The sequence below is a fragment of the Macrosteles quadrilineatus genome, unplaced genomic scaffold (assembly GCF_028750875.1).
Source record: "Macrosteles quadrilineatus isolate MER2022 unplaced genomic scaffold, UCM_ALF_1.0 Scaffold_4__1_contigs__length_99947679, whole genome shotgun sequence".
Classification (NCBI taxonomy): domain Eukaryota; kingdom Metazoa; phylum Arthropoda; class Insecta; order Hemiptera; family Cicadellidae; genus Macrosteles; species Macrosteles quadrilineatus.
In genome coordinates, this window is record NW_026542597.1 from 1,610,502 (window position 1) to 1,630,504 (window position 20,003).

Consider the following 20,003-nt stretch of genomic DNA (forward strand, 5'->3'; position numbering starts at 1 on the left):
TCACACATCGTTGCCCGGGCCTGGCTGGTGAGACTGATTCATTGTTTTTGTTGACATACTACTACCCTTCCTTAAGAGAAAAAGGCCCTGCTGTTCCAAAAACATTGAGGGTAGTTTAAAAACATTGACCTGTGTTGCCAAGGGCACTAGAAGATAGCATTTAACTTTCTTGCCTCTTGATTTAATATTATTTTAATCTTCTATATATTATTTAAGAGTTACTTTTCGGGTACCTAATTAGTTGTGATATTGTTTAGCTTCATTTTATGGATTTTTAATTCTTTTCATTCATTAGCTATCAAAATCAGTTGTTTTAGGATTTTAATCTCTTGCAGTACCGGTAGGTCTATACTACTGTATGACATGATATGCATTTTTTAGTCCTTATTAATTATACCATAAACAATGTTTGTATGTTATTTACTGTTTTTGAGTTTTATAGGAAATTAGTTTACACAATATCTTTTCTTCAATGAGTTCTCCACTTGACATGTTGCTTCTAGCCTATTACTATTTTAGGCCCTATAAAAATAATGCCTATGTAAAGCTGTAGGCCTACTGATGCCAATAATAATTCTTTATTTATGATGATGTAACAAATAATGTAAGTGTGAGGTTATTATACTAAGGAGGTTAGGAGGCAGGGAATGAATGATACATGTTGCATGGTGGAAACATATTATTTTTATTTTCTTCTTGCTTGCAGTCCTGAAGCCGGTCCACAGGCCCTAAACTTGTGATATGTAAATTTATTTCTTAATGGTCTTTTTATATTAAGTTCCATTCAAATTTGTTGTAATTTAGCTACCGGCACCTATTTAGTTATTTAAACAGTTATTAAAATGAGAATGAATGTCTTGATAAAAAAAATATTTTCTTCTTTCTTGCAGTTGAGCCAATTCCAAGTAAAAATTATGAAACAGGCAAGTAAAGCAGCTCACTGGTATTTCCAGCAGTTATTCTAATACATATGATTGAAAATAAATATTTTTTCACCTAAAATTCATATGTAAGTATGAATAGGCCTAATACCACATCAACAAAAATTTGTATTACACAAATGTGATAAATTTTAATTATTGTTAATCCACTCAATTGACAATTATGAATAGAAAAATACCGTATTGCTTCGAATCGAGTTGCATCGAATCGAATCGAAAATCTTTTGAATCGAATCGTTGCTTCGAATCGAAAATTTTTTGCTGCTTCGCACACCCCTAGTCAAAATAAAGAGAAAATCAAGAATACAATTTTTTTTGTAAATGGATTTGTTAACCAGATATTTGCCATTTTGTTTTTTCACATAACATTTTTATCTTTAAAGTTTTTCAACCGATCATTATGAAACTTGGTATGTATGTTAAGGTAATAGAGACCCATGTTAGAAAAAAAATCATCTTGATTCATCATAAAATTTCAAAATGGCGGCAATTTTAATTCTTTTACCCTAAATTACAAAAAATGGCTGATTTGATAAAAAAACTACAAGAACACTTTTATTTGGTATTTTTAATTCCCTATCAAACGATACCAAGTGCAAAAAGATCGAATAAGAAATAGCTAAAATATTAAGAAAAAGGCTAAGCTACAGACACACTAGGTTTTCCCCATTTTACAACTAAAAATCTTAATATTTCAGCTATTTATTATTCAATCTTTTTGAGCTTGGTATCGTTTGATAGGGAATTAAAAATGCCCAATAAAAGTGATCCTGTCATTTATTCACAAAATCGGCCATTTTAATTTTGTAAATTTTTTTGAATTTTTTTCTAACATGGGTCTTTATTACCTTAACTTACCAAGTTTCATAATGATCGGTGAAAAACTTAAACGATAAAAACATTAATGTGAAAAAAACAAAATGGTGAATATCTGGATTTTGGAAAAACTGTTATTCTCAATTTTCTCTTTATTTTGACCCATACAACCATTTCCCGGAGTTTGGCTTTTTATTTACGGGACATCCTGTATAGTACTTTCAACTACAGTATGTTTATGTTGTTATGTTTTTGCAGTTTCCAAACTTTAACTTTACCTTTAAACATTTTATTGAATAAGTGTAGGTCTACATTAAATTTAAAAAATTTGATTTTTGTCTTTTTTGCTGTATGAGTAGGCATAAATAAGTTTACACATGTTTTGTTTTAATTTTTCAGATAAGCCTGATTTGGATCCTAATGCTTACTTCCCAGATAAAAGATACAACCATGTTGCACAGGTCCAAGAAAGGCTGAATTTCTTAAGGTTTTTGCTCAAAGTAAGTAAAGATCGTAAACAATGCCTTGTAGTGATAGTTACAATAACAATTTTACCTACAACTGTTTTTAAGAAGCCTTAAGTTGAGCTTTTAAGAAGCCTGATCAGCTCTTAGAATTGAAAAGTTTCACATAACAGCATAGTTGTAAACAACACGGGTAACGGACCAATGAGGTTCAAGGATTGAGAGGGAAGAAGTAAAATTGTAATGATTCGAACTTCAACTAATCAGCTTTTCAGGCCAATTTAATTGTTGAGTGGTGCAGTTAATGTTTGGTACAATGTTTTTTTACATCACTGTCAGTGGCAATGAGGGGTTATAAACTAAAACATATCCTTTCTTAAAAGTTATGAGTAGTTATTTTTAGTAATTAAAACACTGTCCAAGGTAAAGTAGTGTACGCAACTCCCGTAAATAGTGTTAACGACACTCATACAAGTTTTTAAGGCACTTGCCAAGGCTCGTACCTTAAATTTTCTACTCGTGTCGTTAACACTAACTGTACGCAATCGTTGTGTAAACTACTATAAGGAGTGCACACGGCTGTATGATTGTAGAAATGCTGAGTAATAGTTCCTTTAACAGTTGGGAGATTCCATGCTCATTTTACTAAGTAACTGTTTCTGTTACTTTGAAACAATATCACGCTTCCAAAGTGTCCCACTGGATTGATTATTTGGTTTTTGTTAAGTTAGGAAGTCAAGTAATTAATTGGGTCAGGTTAGGTTAAGTTAGCCTATATCATTTTTAAAATTTCCAAAGAAAGGTAAATTTGTTTATTACATTCATCAAATAACTTTTCTTATCAACCTAACTTGATATAGCATTTAAAGGGAAATTAGAGGCATGTGACAGATTTTGATCTGATGAGTATTTGTTTAAATAAAAATACTAATTAATTACTCATATAAATTACAAATTACTAATCCAATCCTAGTAGTTACTTACTTAATCGTGTAACTGGAGGCACAACTGTGATTATCAGCAACAGTAACACAACGGACTTAACAGTTGCATAAAGTAAATATGCATAAATAATCTATTTTTATGAATAAAAAATGTGTAATAAATAAAAATATGCATAAGTTAAATAAAATTAAAACTGTAATGTGCCTTAGTTTGCATGCCCAGCATTCCTGCACGCAGTCAGTCATATATTTTTGGAAAATGGTGTTAATTTTTCAATTTATTACTGTTCACTATTATAACCTTCTGTTTGCTTTTTTAACCTTATATTTTGTTTTTGCTTATTTTTAACATTACATTTATTTTTATTTAACATATAACTTGCTTTCGTTTTACATTTCATTTGCTTTTGTTTAACATTGAATTTGCTTTTGTTTAACACTGTGTTTGCTTTTATTTAACCATGCAAGTCTTTTATATTATAGGAAGGTATAAAACAACATGACATGTTGTGTCAGGAGGGGCAACTGTGGCTGTGTAAGGACCAGGCTCGTCAGATCTGGCAGTGTCTCGCCGAGGACGCAGTCTTCATGTCCGACCGTGAAGCCTGCTTCAAGTGGTTCTCTAAACTGATGGGAGAGGAACCAGACCTGGACCCGGCAATCAACAAGGAGTTTTTTGAGAACAACGTCCTACAACTGGACCCCACGCTGTTGACTGAAAGTGGAATGAAGTAGGTTATGTTATCTTTAAACAGCAGTGACACATTAATGCTGATTTGATGATTAGTGAAGGATGAGAGTGGAATGAAAATAATAACCTTGTGTTGCTTTGTTACTCACAGCTCGTTTAGTCAGAAGCATTTATTAAAAGCCCAATGATCAAGGACGATTGGGTACAGTCTCAAACCATTATTAAGATAACTTAGACCAGGATTGAACTAGTAACGTTTACTGATTACTAGGCGAGCAGTATATCCACTCAGCTAACCATCAATCTTGATGGTTTTATTTTACGATCATGTTCAAAACATCGTCACAATCATAATTTTTAAAGCTTTTGACCACATTTTTCATTCTATTAGCCAACAATTGTAATAACTGGTAGATAACTTAATGTACCAACAAATACAAGATAAGTTACTCATTAGTTTAAATATTTTGTTTACGTGATTATGAGGTACAAAACAATGTCGTAATGCTTGATTCATTTACAGGTGCTTTGAAAGGTTTTTCAAGGCTGTGAATTCAAAAGAAGGTAAACTGAAAATGAAAAGAAGAGCTTTTATGATGGATGATGTTGATCTTGTTGGCATGGAGTATATTTGGAGGGTAAGTTTATTTGGTATGTCATAGCTGTGTTTGACAGTGATAATATTCCGTAATAACATGTCAATCGGGGATTTTATTACCACCTTCTCTCGTTATTGAAAGGCCGAAAAATAGATGGCTAAAAAATACTATCATAGTTTATTGAAAGGCCTTAAAATAGATGGCTAAAATATACAATCATAGTTTATTGAAAGGCCTTAAAATAGATTGCTAAAAGATACAATCATAGTTTATTTAAAATTACTTGTGATATTCGTAAGAGTTTGCATAAACAATCTAACTATATTATTGTTTGGTTCACAACCCCCAGTTTTCAATGCACTTCTTTGAGAAATGATGGGACACTTAGATTTTGGTTGCATTTATAAAACTCAAAATTAAATAACCAAGTATCACGGTTTTCATTTACACTTAGTGTCGTTGTGCCTTCTATTGTTATTTTATACTGGCAGAAATTCATGAAAACCTTTTTCGGACATATATCTTCACTGCTTTTAAGCTGTTTTTTCTCATGGTTTCTTCCAAATAAAATAAAAATATGTGTTGTTATACGAAACTTACCCTATTAAAAATTAACAATCAGGTTTTAAGTTACAGCTGAAGTGTAGTTGAGTTAAAGTAAAGTTTTAATAGAAAATTACAAACTTATGTTTTCACATATTCCACAATCACAAGTGTGTGTACCGTGTACAGGTAGTGACCAACACAAGTGATGAGATAGCCAGCCGAGCCATAGAGCTGCTGAAGGAGGTGAGCACCAATCTGGGGCCGAAGCTACAACAGAACTGTGTACTATTCCATGAGAACTACATCTCCGAGTGTCTGGACCGTCTCAACGCTCACTACAGCACGGTGCGCATGTTGCACTCACAGACCAACAACGTCCAGCATTCTCCTCACAGGTAAACACTCAAGCTTCTATGTGTGGGCATCTGTAATCACTTTCTACATTTGAACTATAGAAATGGACATTCCTTTTCTACGATTAAGTCTAAGGGTGAAAAAAGAAACCTTTGTTCATTTGAACCATTGACTGGCTTTAAAGTAAATGACTGATTCCTGTAGAATATGTTAATCAGTAGGATCAGATTTCAGATCTCAAATCGTTGTGTATTGTATTTTACCATTGTGATTTAAAATGCCCGCATTAAATCTTTAAATAACATGAGCTGAAAGCACAACATATTTTCAAGTTTAACATCTTTTATGTCACAACAAGTATCAAAGGAACAAAAACCAATTAATACAAACACTTTAAGAAACGCAATGCCTTTGTAAAAAATTCAGTCTGGAAATATTTGAATGTTCTATAGTTCCCGCGGCGGCCGCTAGGTAGACTATCGCGAGCACGCTGCCAAGTCATATGACTGATTGAGAGAGTGAGACAAAGAATTGGCAACTTAAAAAGAGAGAGAGATAGAGTAGCGCGGCGGATGCGCGAGCAATCGTAGCGGCGGCCGAGCGAAGCTCATTTTGGCAGTAAAATTCCAGTCCGACTATTCAATTCAAAGATACTTTATTCTCCACAAGCATTTTGCTTCTTAAAGGGTTTGTATTCATTGAAAAAACTAAGGTAGAAAATATAATTAAGGACTGGAAGTGTGTTGATATCCTAAATTTATCAATTCTCGACACCAGTACAATTTTTTTATAAATCTGACAAAATTTTCTAAAATTATTGGTTATATTACACAAACCCTTGTCTTAATGCCCTTATAAAAAGTCATTTTGGGGTAATGGGACGCAAACAATTAAACAGGCCAATTTAAATTTAATGGTCAGTGGAACATCATCATCAGCTTTTTTCCAAAAGCTCAGCTCGATCGAAAATCTCAAGTTTGCTCACCTCTACTTTCAAATACAATCCAACAAAAAGTGCCAGTTATACAAACACTACTGTGTATACAACAGTAATAAAAATAAAATGTTCAGTGAAAATGAGTGAATTTCTCCATCACCCGCATTTATGTATGTTTCAGTTGTTGCCGGCAATACCAACAAAAGTCCATCACCATGTGTCGGGTCATGAAGGTCCTCCAGGAGTACATCAGTGAGTGTGACGGCGAGTTCTCAGGGGAGAGAAAACTGCTACCTTTACATAGGTAAAGAAGCAAAACTTTATCTTGAACTCTCTTACTTTATCTGATTTAGAGGTTTCATTTGATGTATTTTGGCTAGAGCAAAATACTGTGCGTTAAGAGTACAGCAAATTGTTCATGTTGTAAGAAACTTAAGTTATAATAAAATGTGAACTGGAGTGGAGTGATTGATTATATTATCTGTGAGTTTTGACTCTTTTAAGTCATCAGAAATTATAACTGTGTGTTATTCGTTTTGAAATAACTCCTGTAATACTTTGAAATTGCTTGAATTCGAGCAACAGGTGCAGTAGTTTTTTTTTTATATTTTGCCACGAATCAAACTTTAAACTGATTTCCCATCCTTATCTGATTTTATGTTCTTGTTAACTAAAAGTGCACCACATCAGATCCTAATATAAGATTGTCTGTAGGGCCTGCCGAGGCAAGCATCTGGGTCTGGTGGTGAGGTTCACCACGCCAGGCCGCCAGGGAGGGGATGATGTGGATGTTCACACTCACAGCAACGACACTGTGGGCTCAGTCAGACGACAGGTGCTCAGGCGCATCAAGGTAAACCTGCGAACTAAATATGGTGGAATCGCATAAAATGATTATTCCAGTTACACCTTTAAACTGAAATTTGTTAACAGTACTAATCTTTTTTTAAATCAACTTTGCCAGGCGGCACCTTAAGTGAAAATATCACAAACACTTTTAATAGAAAGCAGTCCAAACCCCCTCTAAGAGTTTCAGTATGTTGTGGATTGAACAAACTAAACACGCTATTGCGCTATTGCACCCAAGTCTGGACGATTACTATTAGGCTAGCAGCAACACGGACCCACTTTGACATCACTTTTTGACAATTTATTTCCATTAAAATAAGCTGCAAGCTGATAAATATGTGAATTATTAAAAAATTTGCTAAAAAGGAAAAGTGAGTGTCAACATAAAAATTACTTTGATAACTTTACATTAAATAATGTTTAGTTACATTTTAAAAAAGCGTTTAAAAACATTTAGCCTAATTATAATTATTTATTTTTATTTTGATCTGCTCAGAAAAATATGAAAACTATTATAGCTGATCAACTCTTTTAATAATAATATATCTTACTTTATCTACAGCTCAGGGTTATGGTAAACTATGTTATGAAACAAACAATATGACAACATTACATACAACTTTTATTGAATTCTTTTGCCAATCTACAAATACTTCATTTTATACTAAATTTAAGATTGGAATGCATTTATAACTGTGTTATTCCATATGAATTGATCAATATTGTTGTGGTGAGTATTTAGTTGAGTTGAGGTAAGTTAAATATTGTGGATGGTTGCAGGCAGCAGGGTCGAATGTGAAGCTGGACCTGTACAACAATGGAGACCTACTGGATCCAGGGGACGACCGCCGTCTGCTCTCACAACTGCCAATCAGAGACAAGACGGTAAATATTCAATAGATGCGTCTGTCTGGCCAATCCTTTTTGTTTAACATTATATCAGTTAATTGAAAATAACCCGAATAATTTAAAGCAAAAAATTAAAAAAAATGTTCACATCAATTAAAAGTAGGTAGTGCTTATTTTGGATTCTTTAATGACTAGTGACTTGGTAAATAATATCACATATTTAATTTCTTTGCGCAAAAGAGCAAGTAATTAATCTAATTTCTAAAATATTTTCATAATGCATCAATGGATCTTTCGAAACACCAAAATTGTCCCAAAGAGTCATGTTAAAACTTTTTTTATTTCAAATAAACCCACTTGATTTTTTTTCGTGTTATTGTACACAGAAAAATACTCATCTAAAGTGATTTTCCCATAAACGATTTTTAAGAATTTGCCTTGTTCATTCAACTATTAAGGTAGATTTAAAAGAATATTATTTTTTTTTAATTATACAAATAGGTACATTAAACAAATTACAATGAGTTACTATGAGTGTTGTGATGGCAGGTGTTGTCAGCCAAGCTGAGTCAAGCCAATGCCAACATGGCCAGTTCTCCTGACAGCAGTTCTGACAGTTCCACCAGTTCTCCTCAACACCCGTATGACGGTCCCAACTTGGAGGCCGAGAACACACTGCCTGGAGTGGTACTGTACAGCTTAGTCACTATCACTAAAGACGTTCTTAGAAACTTGTATTCCCAATCGTATGTAATTAGTACAGAATGCCTTACACTTTACATTTGATAATTGATAATGGGACTTCCAGTATTATCATTACTAAAAATGTCTATATATTCCTGCTTGTTAAGATTTTTTTTTATTGAAAACTAGTGATGGATCGGTACCACTTTTTCAATGTCGGTACCAGACCCCGTTCCTAACAAAAATCGATTCTCGGTTCCGATACCATCGGTACCTCATTTTAAATTTGGTTACTTAATTGTTTTATGTTTGGAACAATACATAATCCCTATTTCAATTTTAAAACTGATATTTTTTATTTGTGTAGGTTTTAGGGTGTCTAGTAGTTGGGAAAATCGGGAAAGTCGGGAATTAGTATTGAATTTCAAAATGGTCTTGAAAAGTCGGGATTTAGTCTTAAATTTGATTTCAAAGTCGGGAATTTACATGTTTTGCCGCGATCGTCGTCTTTCGTTTACGTAACCGCGAAAGCCAATGATGATGATATCTGCTCGGCCGCAGGAAATGTTCATGATTTTGTCGCGATCGCGGACGACTACGATGACGTTTCCGTGACCGCGGGAGATGACGATGACGTTTCCGTGACCGCAGGAGACGACGATGATGTCTACTACAGGGCCGCGGGAAATGTTAATGATTTTACCGTGATCGCGGACGACGACGATAACGTTTCCGTGACCGCGGGAGATGATGGTGATGTCTAAACAGCCATGGGAAATGTTCATGATTTTGCCGCGATCGCGGACCGTGACCACGGGAGACGACGATGATATCTGCTCGGCCGTGGGAAATGTCCATGATTTTGTCGCGATCGCGGGAGATGATGATGACGTTTCCGTGACCGCGGGTGACGACGATGACGTTTCCGTGACCGCGGGAGACGACGATGACGTTTCCGTGACCGCGGGAGACGACGATGACGTTTCCGTGACCGCGGGAGACGACGATATCTGCTCGGCCGTGGGAAATGTCCATGATTTTGTCGCGATCGCGGGAGATGATGATGACGTTTCCGTGACCGCGGGTGACGACGATGACGTTTCCGTGACCGCGGGAGACGACGATGACGTTTCCGTGACTGCGGGAGACGACGATATCTGCTCAGCCTCGGGAAATGTTCATGATTTTGTCGCGATCGCGAGAGATGACTTCGACGATAACGTTTCTGTGGCCGCGGGAGATGACGGTGATGTCTAAACAGCCGCGGGAATTGTTCATGATTTTGCCGCGATGGCGGACGATGACGATGACGTTTCTGAGACCGCGGGAAATGTTCATGATGCGATCACGTTTCTGTAACCGCTGCAATCAATGATGATGTCTAAACGTACGGTACGCGGAAGATTTCATGATAAAAAAAAACCAATTTTGCTAGTTAGAATTTTTTATTGCTGCATTATTTCTTTACTTGAAAACACAACATTATCATAGTACTACTTTATGACAAAGACAGGGGTTGGTGTAGATTATTTAGAAAATTTGGTTAAGCTATAAAAAATGGTATCGGTATCAAGAATCGAGAATCGATACATTTTGGTATCAACACCCACTTATTGTTGAAAAAACTAGTCTTGAAAAATCTGGAATTAGTCTTGAAAAGTCTGGAATTAGTCTTGAATTTTGTAATGGAAATAAATTAGACACCCTGAGGTTTGTTATATTAAGGGATTAAGAAAATAAAACTTAGCCTATTTTTACAAAAACACCACAATCGCAGACGACGACAATAGCATTTGCGTGACTGCGGGAGAACAATGACATCTACACGGCTTGGAATATTTTAGTGATTTTGCCGCCAATGATAATGTTTTCATGAACAAGGGAGATAATATTGAGGATTTTGCTGCTATCGAGATAAACAATGTTTTTATAGCCTTAAAGAATGATGATAATGAAAATAATTACTTTAATAAAGATTATTATTTTTTCAACACTAGCTCACTGAACTTAAGATCTATTAGAAATATACAAATGCGATGAACAGTATATTGATGTATACTTTACCTGCTGTAAGTCTTAAATTGGTCTTATTTTTAATGGAACTAAAAACTAAACATGTACACGAGAATTAATATAATGTTCATGTGGGAAACATTCACACGGGAATTTTGAAAAACTTTAAAAACCCAGGAAAAAACCTGGAATTTCCCCTAAAAAAATATTATACACCCTGGTAAGGTACCCAAAGTCTTTAAACCTATCCATTACAATATCCTGAATTTACTGGATCAGTTACGTTATGTATTGAAGTTTGTCTTGGCCCTTTCTTGCATGTCAAATTTTATCAAGGTCCTAAAATGTTTAACAGTGGTTTGTCTAAGATTGTGATTCTGTATTGTCCAGTTGATGTCGCAGAGAGGTCATGCTCAGTTCTTCTTCGCGGTGGCAGACCTGGGCTGTGAGCTGCATGACGAGAGTTTGCGTGACGCCGCTCGTGCAATCCTCAAACTGATCCCCCCGGACAGTGACACTGTGGCCAGACTACAGCTGTTGTTTGGTGACTCCACTGTCACTGTGGAGGATCCCCAGCCTACAGTGGATAACATGTTCTTTTGTGACAGTCCATCCCGGGTGCTGTACAACCTCGAGGTCAGTTATTGACTTGTACCCAAGCTGGTACTTGGCCTCGCCAACTTGTTGTCGCCAGTTCTCTCGGTCCTCCGAATCTTCCTCTACTAGTCTCATCTTTTCCATATATTGACATTATGTACAAATTCAAATTGCTGTAATTGGAAGTCCAAGATGTAAAAAAATGTATTCCTGGGGGTTCCATGATAGAAATTAAGCATAAGATAAAATTTTAATTTATAAGTTAGCATAACAAACTTAAATACAATTGTTTAGTACGAAAAGGTTAAGTATTTAATTTCCATTTTTGTCATACCTAACGGTTTAATCTCATTATTTAGCATGGACGACTTTATGTCTGCTTTAAAAGTTGGCGTATAGGATTAGGATTAGGATTTCAAAATTATATGAAAAATATAATTTTGGAACAACTAGCCCCTTCTTCAGTTGCAAAGTCTTTCTTCTTGTTGTAGACTGTTCTGGTTGTGTTGTAGGCTGTTCTGGTTGGTGCGCATGATGACAACCAAAATATTCCTACGCTCATGAGATTAAACAAGAATGCAATCCTTGATGCCACTTAAATTTTACAGGATATTATAGACTTTAATCCCTGATTTGAATGGTGATTTCTTAGATACTGTTACTTCCCCATATTTTCTATTTAAAAGCAATCTTATTGCATTCACCAGTTGCAAAGTACTGTTCTGTGAAAAGTAAAATTAATTGTACATTTTAGATCTAGTATAAGAATTTTTATCATACATCTAGTTCTGTGTTGTAATAGGCGAGTGTACTATACATAAGTGTACGTTAGGTTAGGGTTAGGTTAACTTGTGCACCTCATTAGAGCTTGGTGAGTATTTGTAGCTCATCAGGTGTCGAAAGAGTGCTAAATAAAAGTGTGTAAAGTGTTTTATTTCCTGTTAATATTGGATAATATAACTTTAACCACAACAATGCATAGAAGTAGGTTTATTATAAATGTACAAAAGCTGTGATCGCAGTTAAGTTTTCTAAACCAAGTACTTGTTGCAGGTTATGTATGCCCTGTTGATGCCAGCTGCTGACCCTTTATCAGAGAAGGCATTCGAGTTTCAAATGAACTTCCTCCGCAGTCCAGATGCTCATGTTATATTAGAAATGCTAACAAAGAATAATTTTCTGCCTAATGCCGACGTTGCTACTAAAAGGTTTGTAAATATTATTGTATAAAAATAGCAATAGTACTGTGTCATTTTGTGTATGGGAAGTAGGCTTTATTTGTTACTCTCTGTCATCATCTTTGTCACCCAAAATGCAAACACAACTTTGAAATTCTATGCTGTTGTTATCTGGCTCTTATAGAAATAATGTTTGTGTTATGTTCCTTTCTATGAAAATTTGCATTTTCAAAAACTTAACACAATTCTCTGAAGGAATTTTATTTTTATTTTGAGTAGTGATGGGTCGGTACCGGTGCCGGTTCCTAGCCAAAATAGATTCAAAGCCAAAGTAATATTGAACTGTTTATCACGGTCGCAGCAGGATCATGAACATCTTCCGAGGCCGTATAGACATCATCATCTTCCGCGATATCGGCAAGATCATGAACATCTCCTGCCGCCGTGTAGTCATTATCATCGTCTCCCAGAATCAGAGTAACGTCATTGTCGTTGTCTGTGATCGTGATGTTTCTGTTACTGATTGAGAAATTCAGGATTTTTCAGTTATTGCAGAAAACGATGATGGTGTCTCTACGACAGTGTTGTTAGATGATAAACGATATAACCTCGAGTTTGGCTTGACCGAAAATTTCAAAATGGCACAATTCTTGAAAGTTTTATTTTTATATTTCTTTTAATATCTTCATTTACCTTTAACGTGGTATTTATTTAATTTGTTTAGTAGGGCTTGGTTAGAACTTTAAGTTGGCTACGTGAATTTCTGTAGGCCACTTGAAAAACAACCCATAACTCCAAAATTACATACTATATGAAAGTACATAAAGACAGGGGTTGGTGTAGTAATCCTTACAGAAAGTTTGGCAAAATTTAAATTATCAGTATTAACAATTTATTTTTCAGGTGTCTGTATGGAGATTCGATAAATTTTGGTATCAACATAAAAATCACTACCTATTCATTTTTTTAAGAAGTTATTGATGAATTGCAGGTTTAAGGATTAGTATTTAATTTTAAAATGATTTAATCAGTAATATATAAAAATTGAATAGAATCGTGTCAGGCAATATTACAGTAATCATAAATTTTGTTTCTTTAACTGAGAATGCTTTTTCCGATAACCAAAATAACGACCTGTGTTAGTGCTAAAACAGAAAAGTTTAGTATAAAAAGTACGACCTGAACTACCTTGGAATTTTTACTCATGAATTTTTTCTGGTTGGCCTGGTGGACACCCTTACACAAACACAGTAAAAATGTATGACATCAACACGTACCATCCAATACACCTCCCTATTCTAATTTGAGGACATAAGCTGTGGACAGCAATCTTGTGTTAAGTCATCTCCAAGGTTTCAACAACAATAATTTTCTGTCCAGGTCGGCGTACCTAACAGTGATGAGGATCTGCAAGCTGCTCTTGGCGACACTCGGTCATGTGACGTTCCGTTGTCTAGAGGACCAGTGCAGCAGCAGTGACAGGCTCAAACATGCGCTGGCCTCTGTGCCGAACAACAACACGGAGTACATGCTGCGCAATGTGGCGTGCCAGCTGGCCGACAACTACGCTGCACAGGTACGGCTTTTATACAATCTACAACTCTGAACTGTCCGTGTAGTGGTTCAATCCACTACATGTTCTGGATTGAATTGAACGTTGGTTTTAGCTTCTATGAACACATAATTACATTGACCTTCAGGGCCTTATACACATATTGAGTCAGTAATTATAAAAGATTTTGTATTAGGTATTAAATTATCATACTAACAATGTGAATATACTCTTCATCAAAAGGGGGTAACAGAAACAGACAGAATTTTATAAATCTGTCACAAAAATCCTACAACACACTCTTTGTTAAAAAATAATCACATTTTTTCAAGAAAGGTATCTATGTGGGTGCAGTGATATCAAAATTCTTTCCTTCTACTGCTCATTCAATGCTGCTGCTATAGTATTGGGGCCAAAGAATTATTGAATGTTAAGTTTCAACTGTTTTAATTTGTTCTCAAATTTGATTTGCAATTGGTCAAGCACTGCATATTTGGAATAACACCCTCTAAAGATCTAGCATATTTACTAAACCTCTCTAAGCATATCTTAAAATTGTCATGCTAAAAAATGTAGGCCTAGAGTTTTGTCGCCAATGGAACAAATTGAACAAATTTTGGAATTGTGCAATACTGCATGGTTGGTGTTTGTGTGGCAGGTGACGTCAGGTCAGCTAGGAGACTGTCCACTGGTAGCGGCCGCAGTGGCAGGGGAGATACCTGGGCCAGACACGATCCGTGCAGTGATACGACTGGCGTGGGCGTCCTGCGCTGGTAACCTTCATCTCATGGACCACGTGCTCATGAACCTCAGGATCGGCGACACGCAACTGTGTCAGGACGACGTCCTATGTGAGTCTAAATGTGAAAAACAACAAATTTGTTATATTCGATATTTGAGTGCTACCAAATAATCAATTACATTTTAATGTTTATAAAGTACAAGAAAATTTGAAACTGTTAGACATGTAATGTTTTATGTTTTTAGGTTCATTACCAAGATTTGATTATAATCAGTTTACGTGAGAACTACTGGACATTGTTGGTCTTGTGTGGTTTTTCATAAACCTCAAAAGGTTTGGTACAATAGAAAATGTGTTTTTTATGTGTCTTCCTTATTTATGATTTAATGCTTTGATAGAATTTGTATTACTACTTTATGTTTTATCAGCCTATGAAGGAGGTTGACAAATGCAATAGAAACTGGATAGAATTATTATAAATGTGTGTACAAACTTCTAAAGTTTAATCATTTCACAGAGCTTGTATTTTCCTGGGCATAAAAGGCCTGGAATATTGGGTCTTTCTTCTCGTCTCAATCTAATCATGGTTATTATTTTTTCAGTATGTAAAGAAGCGTTAGAAGTATTAACAGTGGCTCTAGTCCTTAGTCCTAATACCCTCGATGCCTTGAGCAAGGAGAAGATGTGTGAGAAGTTTATCATAGATCTAGTCCTGCGTTGTAGTAATAGGTGAGTAGCCTAACCCTAGTTAAATGTGCACCTCATTAGAGCTTGGTGAGTATTTGTTGCTCATCAGGTGTCGAAAGAGTGCTAAATCAAAGTGTTGAAAGTTATGTTTCCTGTTAAATGCAGTAAATATTACTTTGACCAACAGTGGATTACGGTATACGTTCTACCATTGAGTATACACCTATTAGATGGGTTAGATAATGCTAATAGTTGTTACCGATTTTGAAACGTAGCTTGGGCCGCAAGTATTTGACCGTGTTTTGGTTGTTAGTGTGACTTTTCTATCGTCAATACTTAAGAAAAAAGGAGATAGTGTACTTAATTTGTAAATAATGCACTTCATTTTTAAAGATTTTAGGGATTGCCCGTTTTAACCGACCTGTTGAGTTATCCGACTTAGGTCTGGTCTCGTTAAGAGTCGGGAGAGGGGGTCTACTGTAAGTAAGTGTAAGTTTAGTTAGGTAAACTTGTGCACCTCATTAGAGCTTGGTGAGAATTTGTGGCTCATCAGGTGTCGAAAGAGTGCTAAATAAAAGTGTTGAAAGTGTTAATTTCTTGATCATTCTTGAAATATCACATCAACCGACAACAGTACAAATAAACTAAAGTTAAAGTTAGATGATTGAAAATGTACAGTCAATTCAGTAGGCCTATGCTATAATTCAATTGAAAATATGTACACAGTAAGAACTAACATTGTTGTGGTTTGCTTAGGTCCATTAGAGTAGCGGCTGCAGAGCAGTTTCTCATAATGTCCAGTCTAGGCTCTGCGCAGCAGTTCCTGCAGCTGTGTATTGCTTTGTTGTTCAACGTGCTGCACACACAGGTCATCGAGTATGCTCACAACTCACACGAGTATTTTCAGGTATGTCTTTCGTCTTAAAATTGTGTCATTTTTTTATTACCGCATTAGGGCGTTATCTAATATACTGTATCTAAATGCTTGAAAAGAAGAAATAGGGGAGTTAACAAAGATGTATTGGTAAAAGCAAGCAGTAAAGACAAGTCTCAACTTACTTTTTTAGACGGTAATTAGCTATCTACACTACAAATTGTATACTGAAATTTGTTGACTTAATCTCTAACTGTTTTTAAACTTAATTATACCAAAATTTATGTTTGACCAAGAATAGCTTATTTTTATTTTTTTTAAATTAAAATATTAACAGCTTAAAAATACATGGATCGTCAGGTCCAGTTAGATGTGTTTAATCTGGTAAAATTAATTTCATATAGTGACACCAGACCTACAGGCCAAGTAAGTTGGTTTGACAATCTATGTGTTATTATAAAATAGTAATTTAAAGATTTCCTATCATATTTGATTTACTTTGTTTTTTCAGCTGCTGTGTCAACTGTTGAATTTTGCTTATTTGTACCAATGCAACATCAACATCGCAGAACAGTTACTGGCCGCCGAAATAGTCTGGCTTAAGAAGATAAAGGTAATTGGCTTTAGTACTTTATACTGTTCTTAGTTGTTGGTGATGTTGTCTTTGCAACCATTTACAATGGATTTTGTTTATTGTTAAAACAATTTTTCCAGTACTTACAGTAGTCTCAATCACTCAACCTTCCATGTTACCCGACCCTCCCTTTTAAATATTGATTACTGTTAAATTGTGTGCTATTTCCATGTAGCAGATGCGTCAAGATGACCCCTTATGCCACAACTAGGAAATATGAGCAAGACTAGAACATACATTAATTGGCTGTACTTTTTTTGGTTTTTGCATGCTGCATACCTCACACACCTGCATATCCCTCTGCTACCTTTCACATGTATAGCTATGATGTGAACCAACAACCAAAACCTTTAGCTAAATGGACCATGCCTGCCTTCTTTCTTATGTTAAAACTACCTTCTTTGAACTAACATATGTTTTATTTTATTATTATGATTTTTGTAAACATCCAATTTAAATACACATCTTTTGTCAAGTCCTATTAATTTTTTGTTTATTATTTTCTGTGTTATCCAGCTTTTTTATACTTATTTGAACTTGCCACAGCCGGCTTAGGTCATAATAATTGGGACCACACTGTGACTCAATAGTTTAGGTGTGCAGTTTGCAGTAATTGTATGTTGTGACACAGGAGACAGTGAGGGAGACTGGGGAGACAGGTGTAGAGGAGGCAGTGTTGGAAGGACATCTGGGCATTGCCAAGGAACTGCTCAACTTTTTGCCTCCAGACAAGAAGTACCAGCTGGGCTCTGACGAGAAGACAGGCGTCAATCTCATCAAGGTTTGTTGACTAACCAGATAAACACTACTTTCTTTCTATATAATGAAGAGAAAATAAAAATGTTAAGAGTTGTGGTGGAGTTATAAGCTTCAGTGTCCTTAAAGTTTTCCTTTAAAAGTGGTGTTTGTGTACACATGGGCAATTAAACATCCCAATAGTGGGTTCACTGTTTGGGAATTTTGGTATGAAAATAATAGACCAGTGGTATTTTGTGGTGTAACTTTCTGTTATTGGAATACACCCACAATGGAGTTGATAAAGTAATTTTTTTATTGAATTAACTTTAGGAAACTTCCACTTAACTTTAGGAGAGTTCCACCTCATTCAATTACTAACATTTATTCAAATACAACAAAAAGAAAAGAATGAACATTTTTAAAGTCTTAAACTAAGTTCTGGTTGAATCTTTTTTATCAGTTTTGTAATTGCTCCAAAACTATTAGTGATTTGATTGATCTGGTAACACATTGCTCACAGGAGCTGGTGGAAGACTTCATTTTCCCAGCCAGCAAGTTGATGCTTCACCTACAGAGGACAGGGGAGCTGATACCTGACCAGGCTGTGGCTGTGTGTTCCACTCCGCAGACTCTCAACTCTGCGTTTGAACTGCTTGTGTCACTCTGCGTAGGCTGCGTACCCAACATGAAGCTACTCACCACCATGCTCACGGACATGTTCTACTCAGGTCTGTATCACTTGTTTCGAACTCTTCTAACTTGAGTAAAAGGAGTGTTTAAAGAAGAATTTTCGAATATGTTATTTCGGAAAATATAATAAATGTTCTAAAATATAGGGTCAGCTCATTTTGATTGTTAGGTTTAGGGTTGACGTTTTCAGTTTTAAAACCTATTATAGAACAGTAACTTTCCTGTTCCAAGTTTATTCCATCATATTAAGTTTTCTGCATAATTATGATATACAAAACTGGATAATGATATAACAATACCCCCGTCGCAGCAAACATGCAGACTAAGCTAATTTCCATTTCCCTGATTGGATTTACACTAAAATGTCTGCCTAAAAATATCACATTTATTCCCAATTTAAATATAACGAGTCTAACGAGTACTTAGGTTTACTGTAGCAATTTTGGCTCTGTTTGATTTGGCATCTGCATGTTTCAGAGAGAGACGAGCCGCTGATGGACTGGGACTACCTGCCTCCTGTGGGACCTCGGCCACACAAGGGGTTTGTAGGGTTGAAGAATGCTGGGGCGACTTGTTACATGAACTCTGTACTACAGCAGCTCTACATGGTGGAGAGTATCAGGGTGGGTCTGCTGGCGGCTGAGGGGGCAGCTACAGACCTCAGTGAGGACTTCAGTGGTGACGAGCGGCCCGACACTGAGGTACACAAGTCACATCATGCCACAAAAATAAAATCCAGTTGAACATTGATAGCCTACAGTTGAACTAGTCCATATACTTTGACATAAAAGTAGCAGCGACCAAGTGTCCTTGCTGGTTTGTGACTGAAGCCCGCATATTGTTTCCGCCAATGTGTGCCACCGACTTTCCTATAAATAACTCAATTTCCCCAACCCAACTTCGTCACTTACACCCCCTTCCTTGCCCTTCACACTAAATAGGTCAAGTCAGATTGTTCAAGACGTTGCAGTCGAGTTAAAAACGTTATTTATTCTTTTGTGATACTCTATAGATTTTTGTTCATAAAACAACAAAACGTACATGAATGGTTTTACTGAATTGTGTTTAGGTCACATATTGTGTTTTAAAATGTCAGATTAAAAAAGGTTGATACATTAATACAAACTGTAAATTAAAACGTAAGCTAAGAAATAAATCTTGACACAGAGAACTAAAAATAAATATTTAAATATTTCTGAACAGCTTTAGTACATCATAAATAAATTCCCACCCTACCCATTACCTTTTTTGAAAAAAAAATCATGAAAATTGTAGAAAATAGAAAAAAGGGGATTAGTTGTAGTTAAAAATAATGTAGGTTTTATTTGATCAGTTTGTGCAGTCACATTGTGAGATGGAAGAGAAGAGCAGTCTCGAGGAGTCCAGGAAGGAGTACAACATTGGCATACTGAAGCAGGTGCAGGCAATATTTGGTCATCTGGCATATAGCAAACTACAGTACTATGTGCCCCGGGGACTCTGGAAACATTTCAAGTTAGTATAGAAATCAACTTAATCTAAAAAAATTTAATTGAAAATATGTTTTCTGATTTTCCTACAGTTTTTGATTTAAAGCAATAACTTCCTTGCTAAGATACACTTTCAAGCTCAGGCTTTCACTTCG

The 20,003-nt window shown here is 35.7% G+C and overlaps 1 protein-coding gene across 2 annotated transcripts in view; it reads left to right on the top strand.

The window, feature by feature from the left end:
* The window catches only part of LOC128992650 (probable ubiquitin carboxyl-terminal hydrolase FAF-X), a 61,429-nt gene that overhangs the window by 20,913 nt on the left and 20,513 nt on the right, over positions 1 to 20,003 (top strand). Inside the window, exons 12-30 of one of the 2 annotated variants that reach the window (XM_054416336.1) lie at positions 2,157 to 2,257; positions 3,649 to 3,896; positions 4,380 to 4,494; positions 5,188 to 5,396; positions 6,474 to 6,596; positions 7,007 to 7,145; positions 7,922 to 8,026; positions 8,540 to 8,677; positions 11,078 to 11,323; positions 12,338 to 12,492; positions 13,843 to 14,038; positions 14,673 to 14,865; positions 15,359 to 15,485; positions 16,200 to 16,350; positions 16,829 to 16,930; positions 17,583 to 17,732; positions 18,210 to 18,417; positions 18,857 to 19,080; positions 19,713 to 19,873. In XM_054416336.1, coding sequence (XP_054272311.1) covers positions 2,157 to 2,257; positions 3,649 to 3,896; positions 4,380 to 4,494; positions 5,188 to 5,396; positions 6,474 to 6,596; positions 7,007 to 7,145; positions 7,922 to 8,026; positions 8,540 to 8,677; positions 11,078 to 11,323; positions 12,338 to 12,492; positions 13,843 to 14,038; positions 14,673 to 14,865; positions 15,359 to 15,485; positions 16,200 to 16,350; positions 16,829 to 16,930; positions 17,583 to 17,732; positions 18,210 to 18,417; positions 18,857 to 19,080; positions 19,713 to 19,873 — 3,091 coding nt within the window. The remainder of the gene's footprint in view (positions 1 to 2,156; positions 2,258 to 3,648; positions 3,897 to 4,379; positions 4,495 to 5,187; positions 5,397 to 6,473; positions 6,597 to 7,006; positions 7,146 to 7,921; positions 8,027 to 8,539; positions 8,678 to 11,077; positions 11,324 to 12,337; positions 12,493 to 13,842; positions 14,039 to 14,672; positions 14,866 to 15,358; positions 15,486 to 16,199; positions 16,351 to 16,828; positions 16,931 to 17,582; positions 17,733 to 18,209; positions 18,418 to 18,856; positions 19,081 to 19,712; positions 19,874 to 20,003) is intronic. The other variant, XM_054416338.1, reaches the window with a different exon arrangement.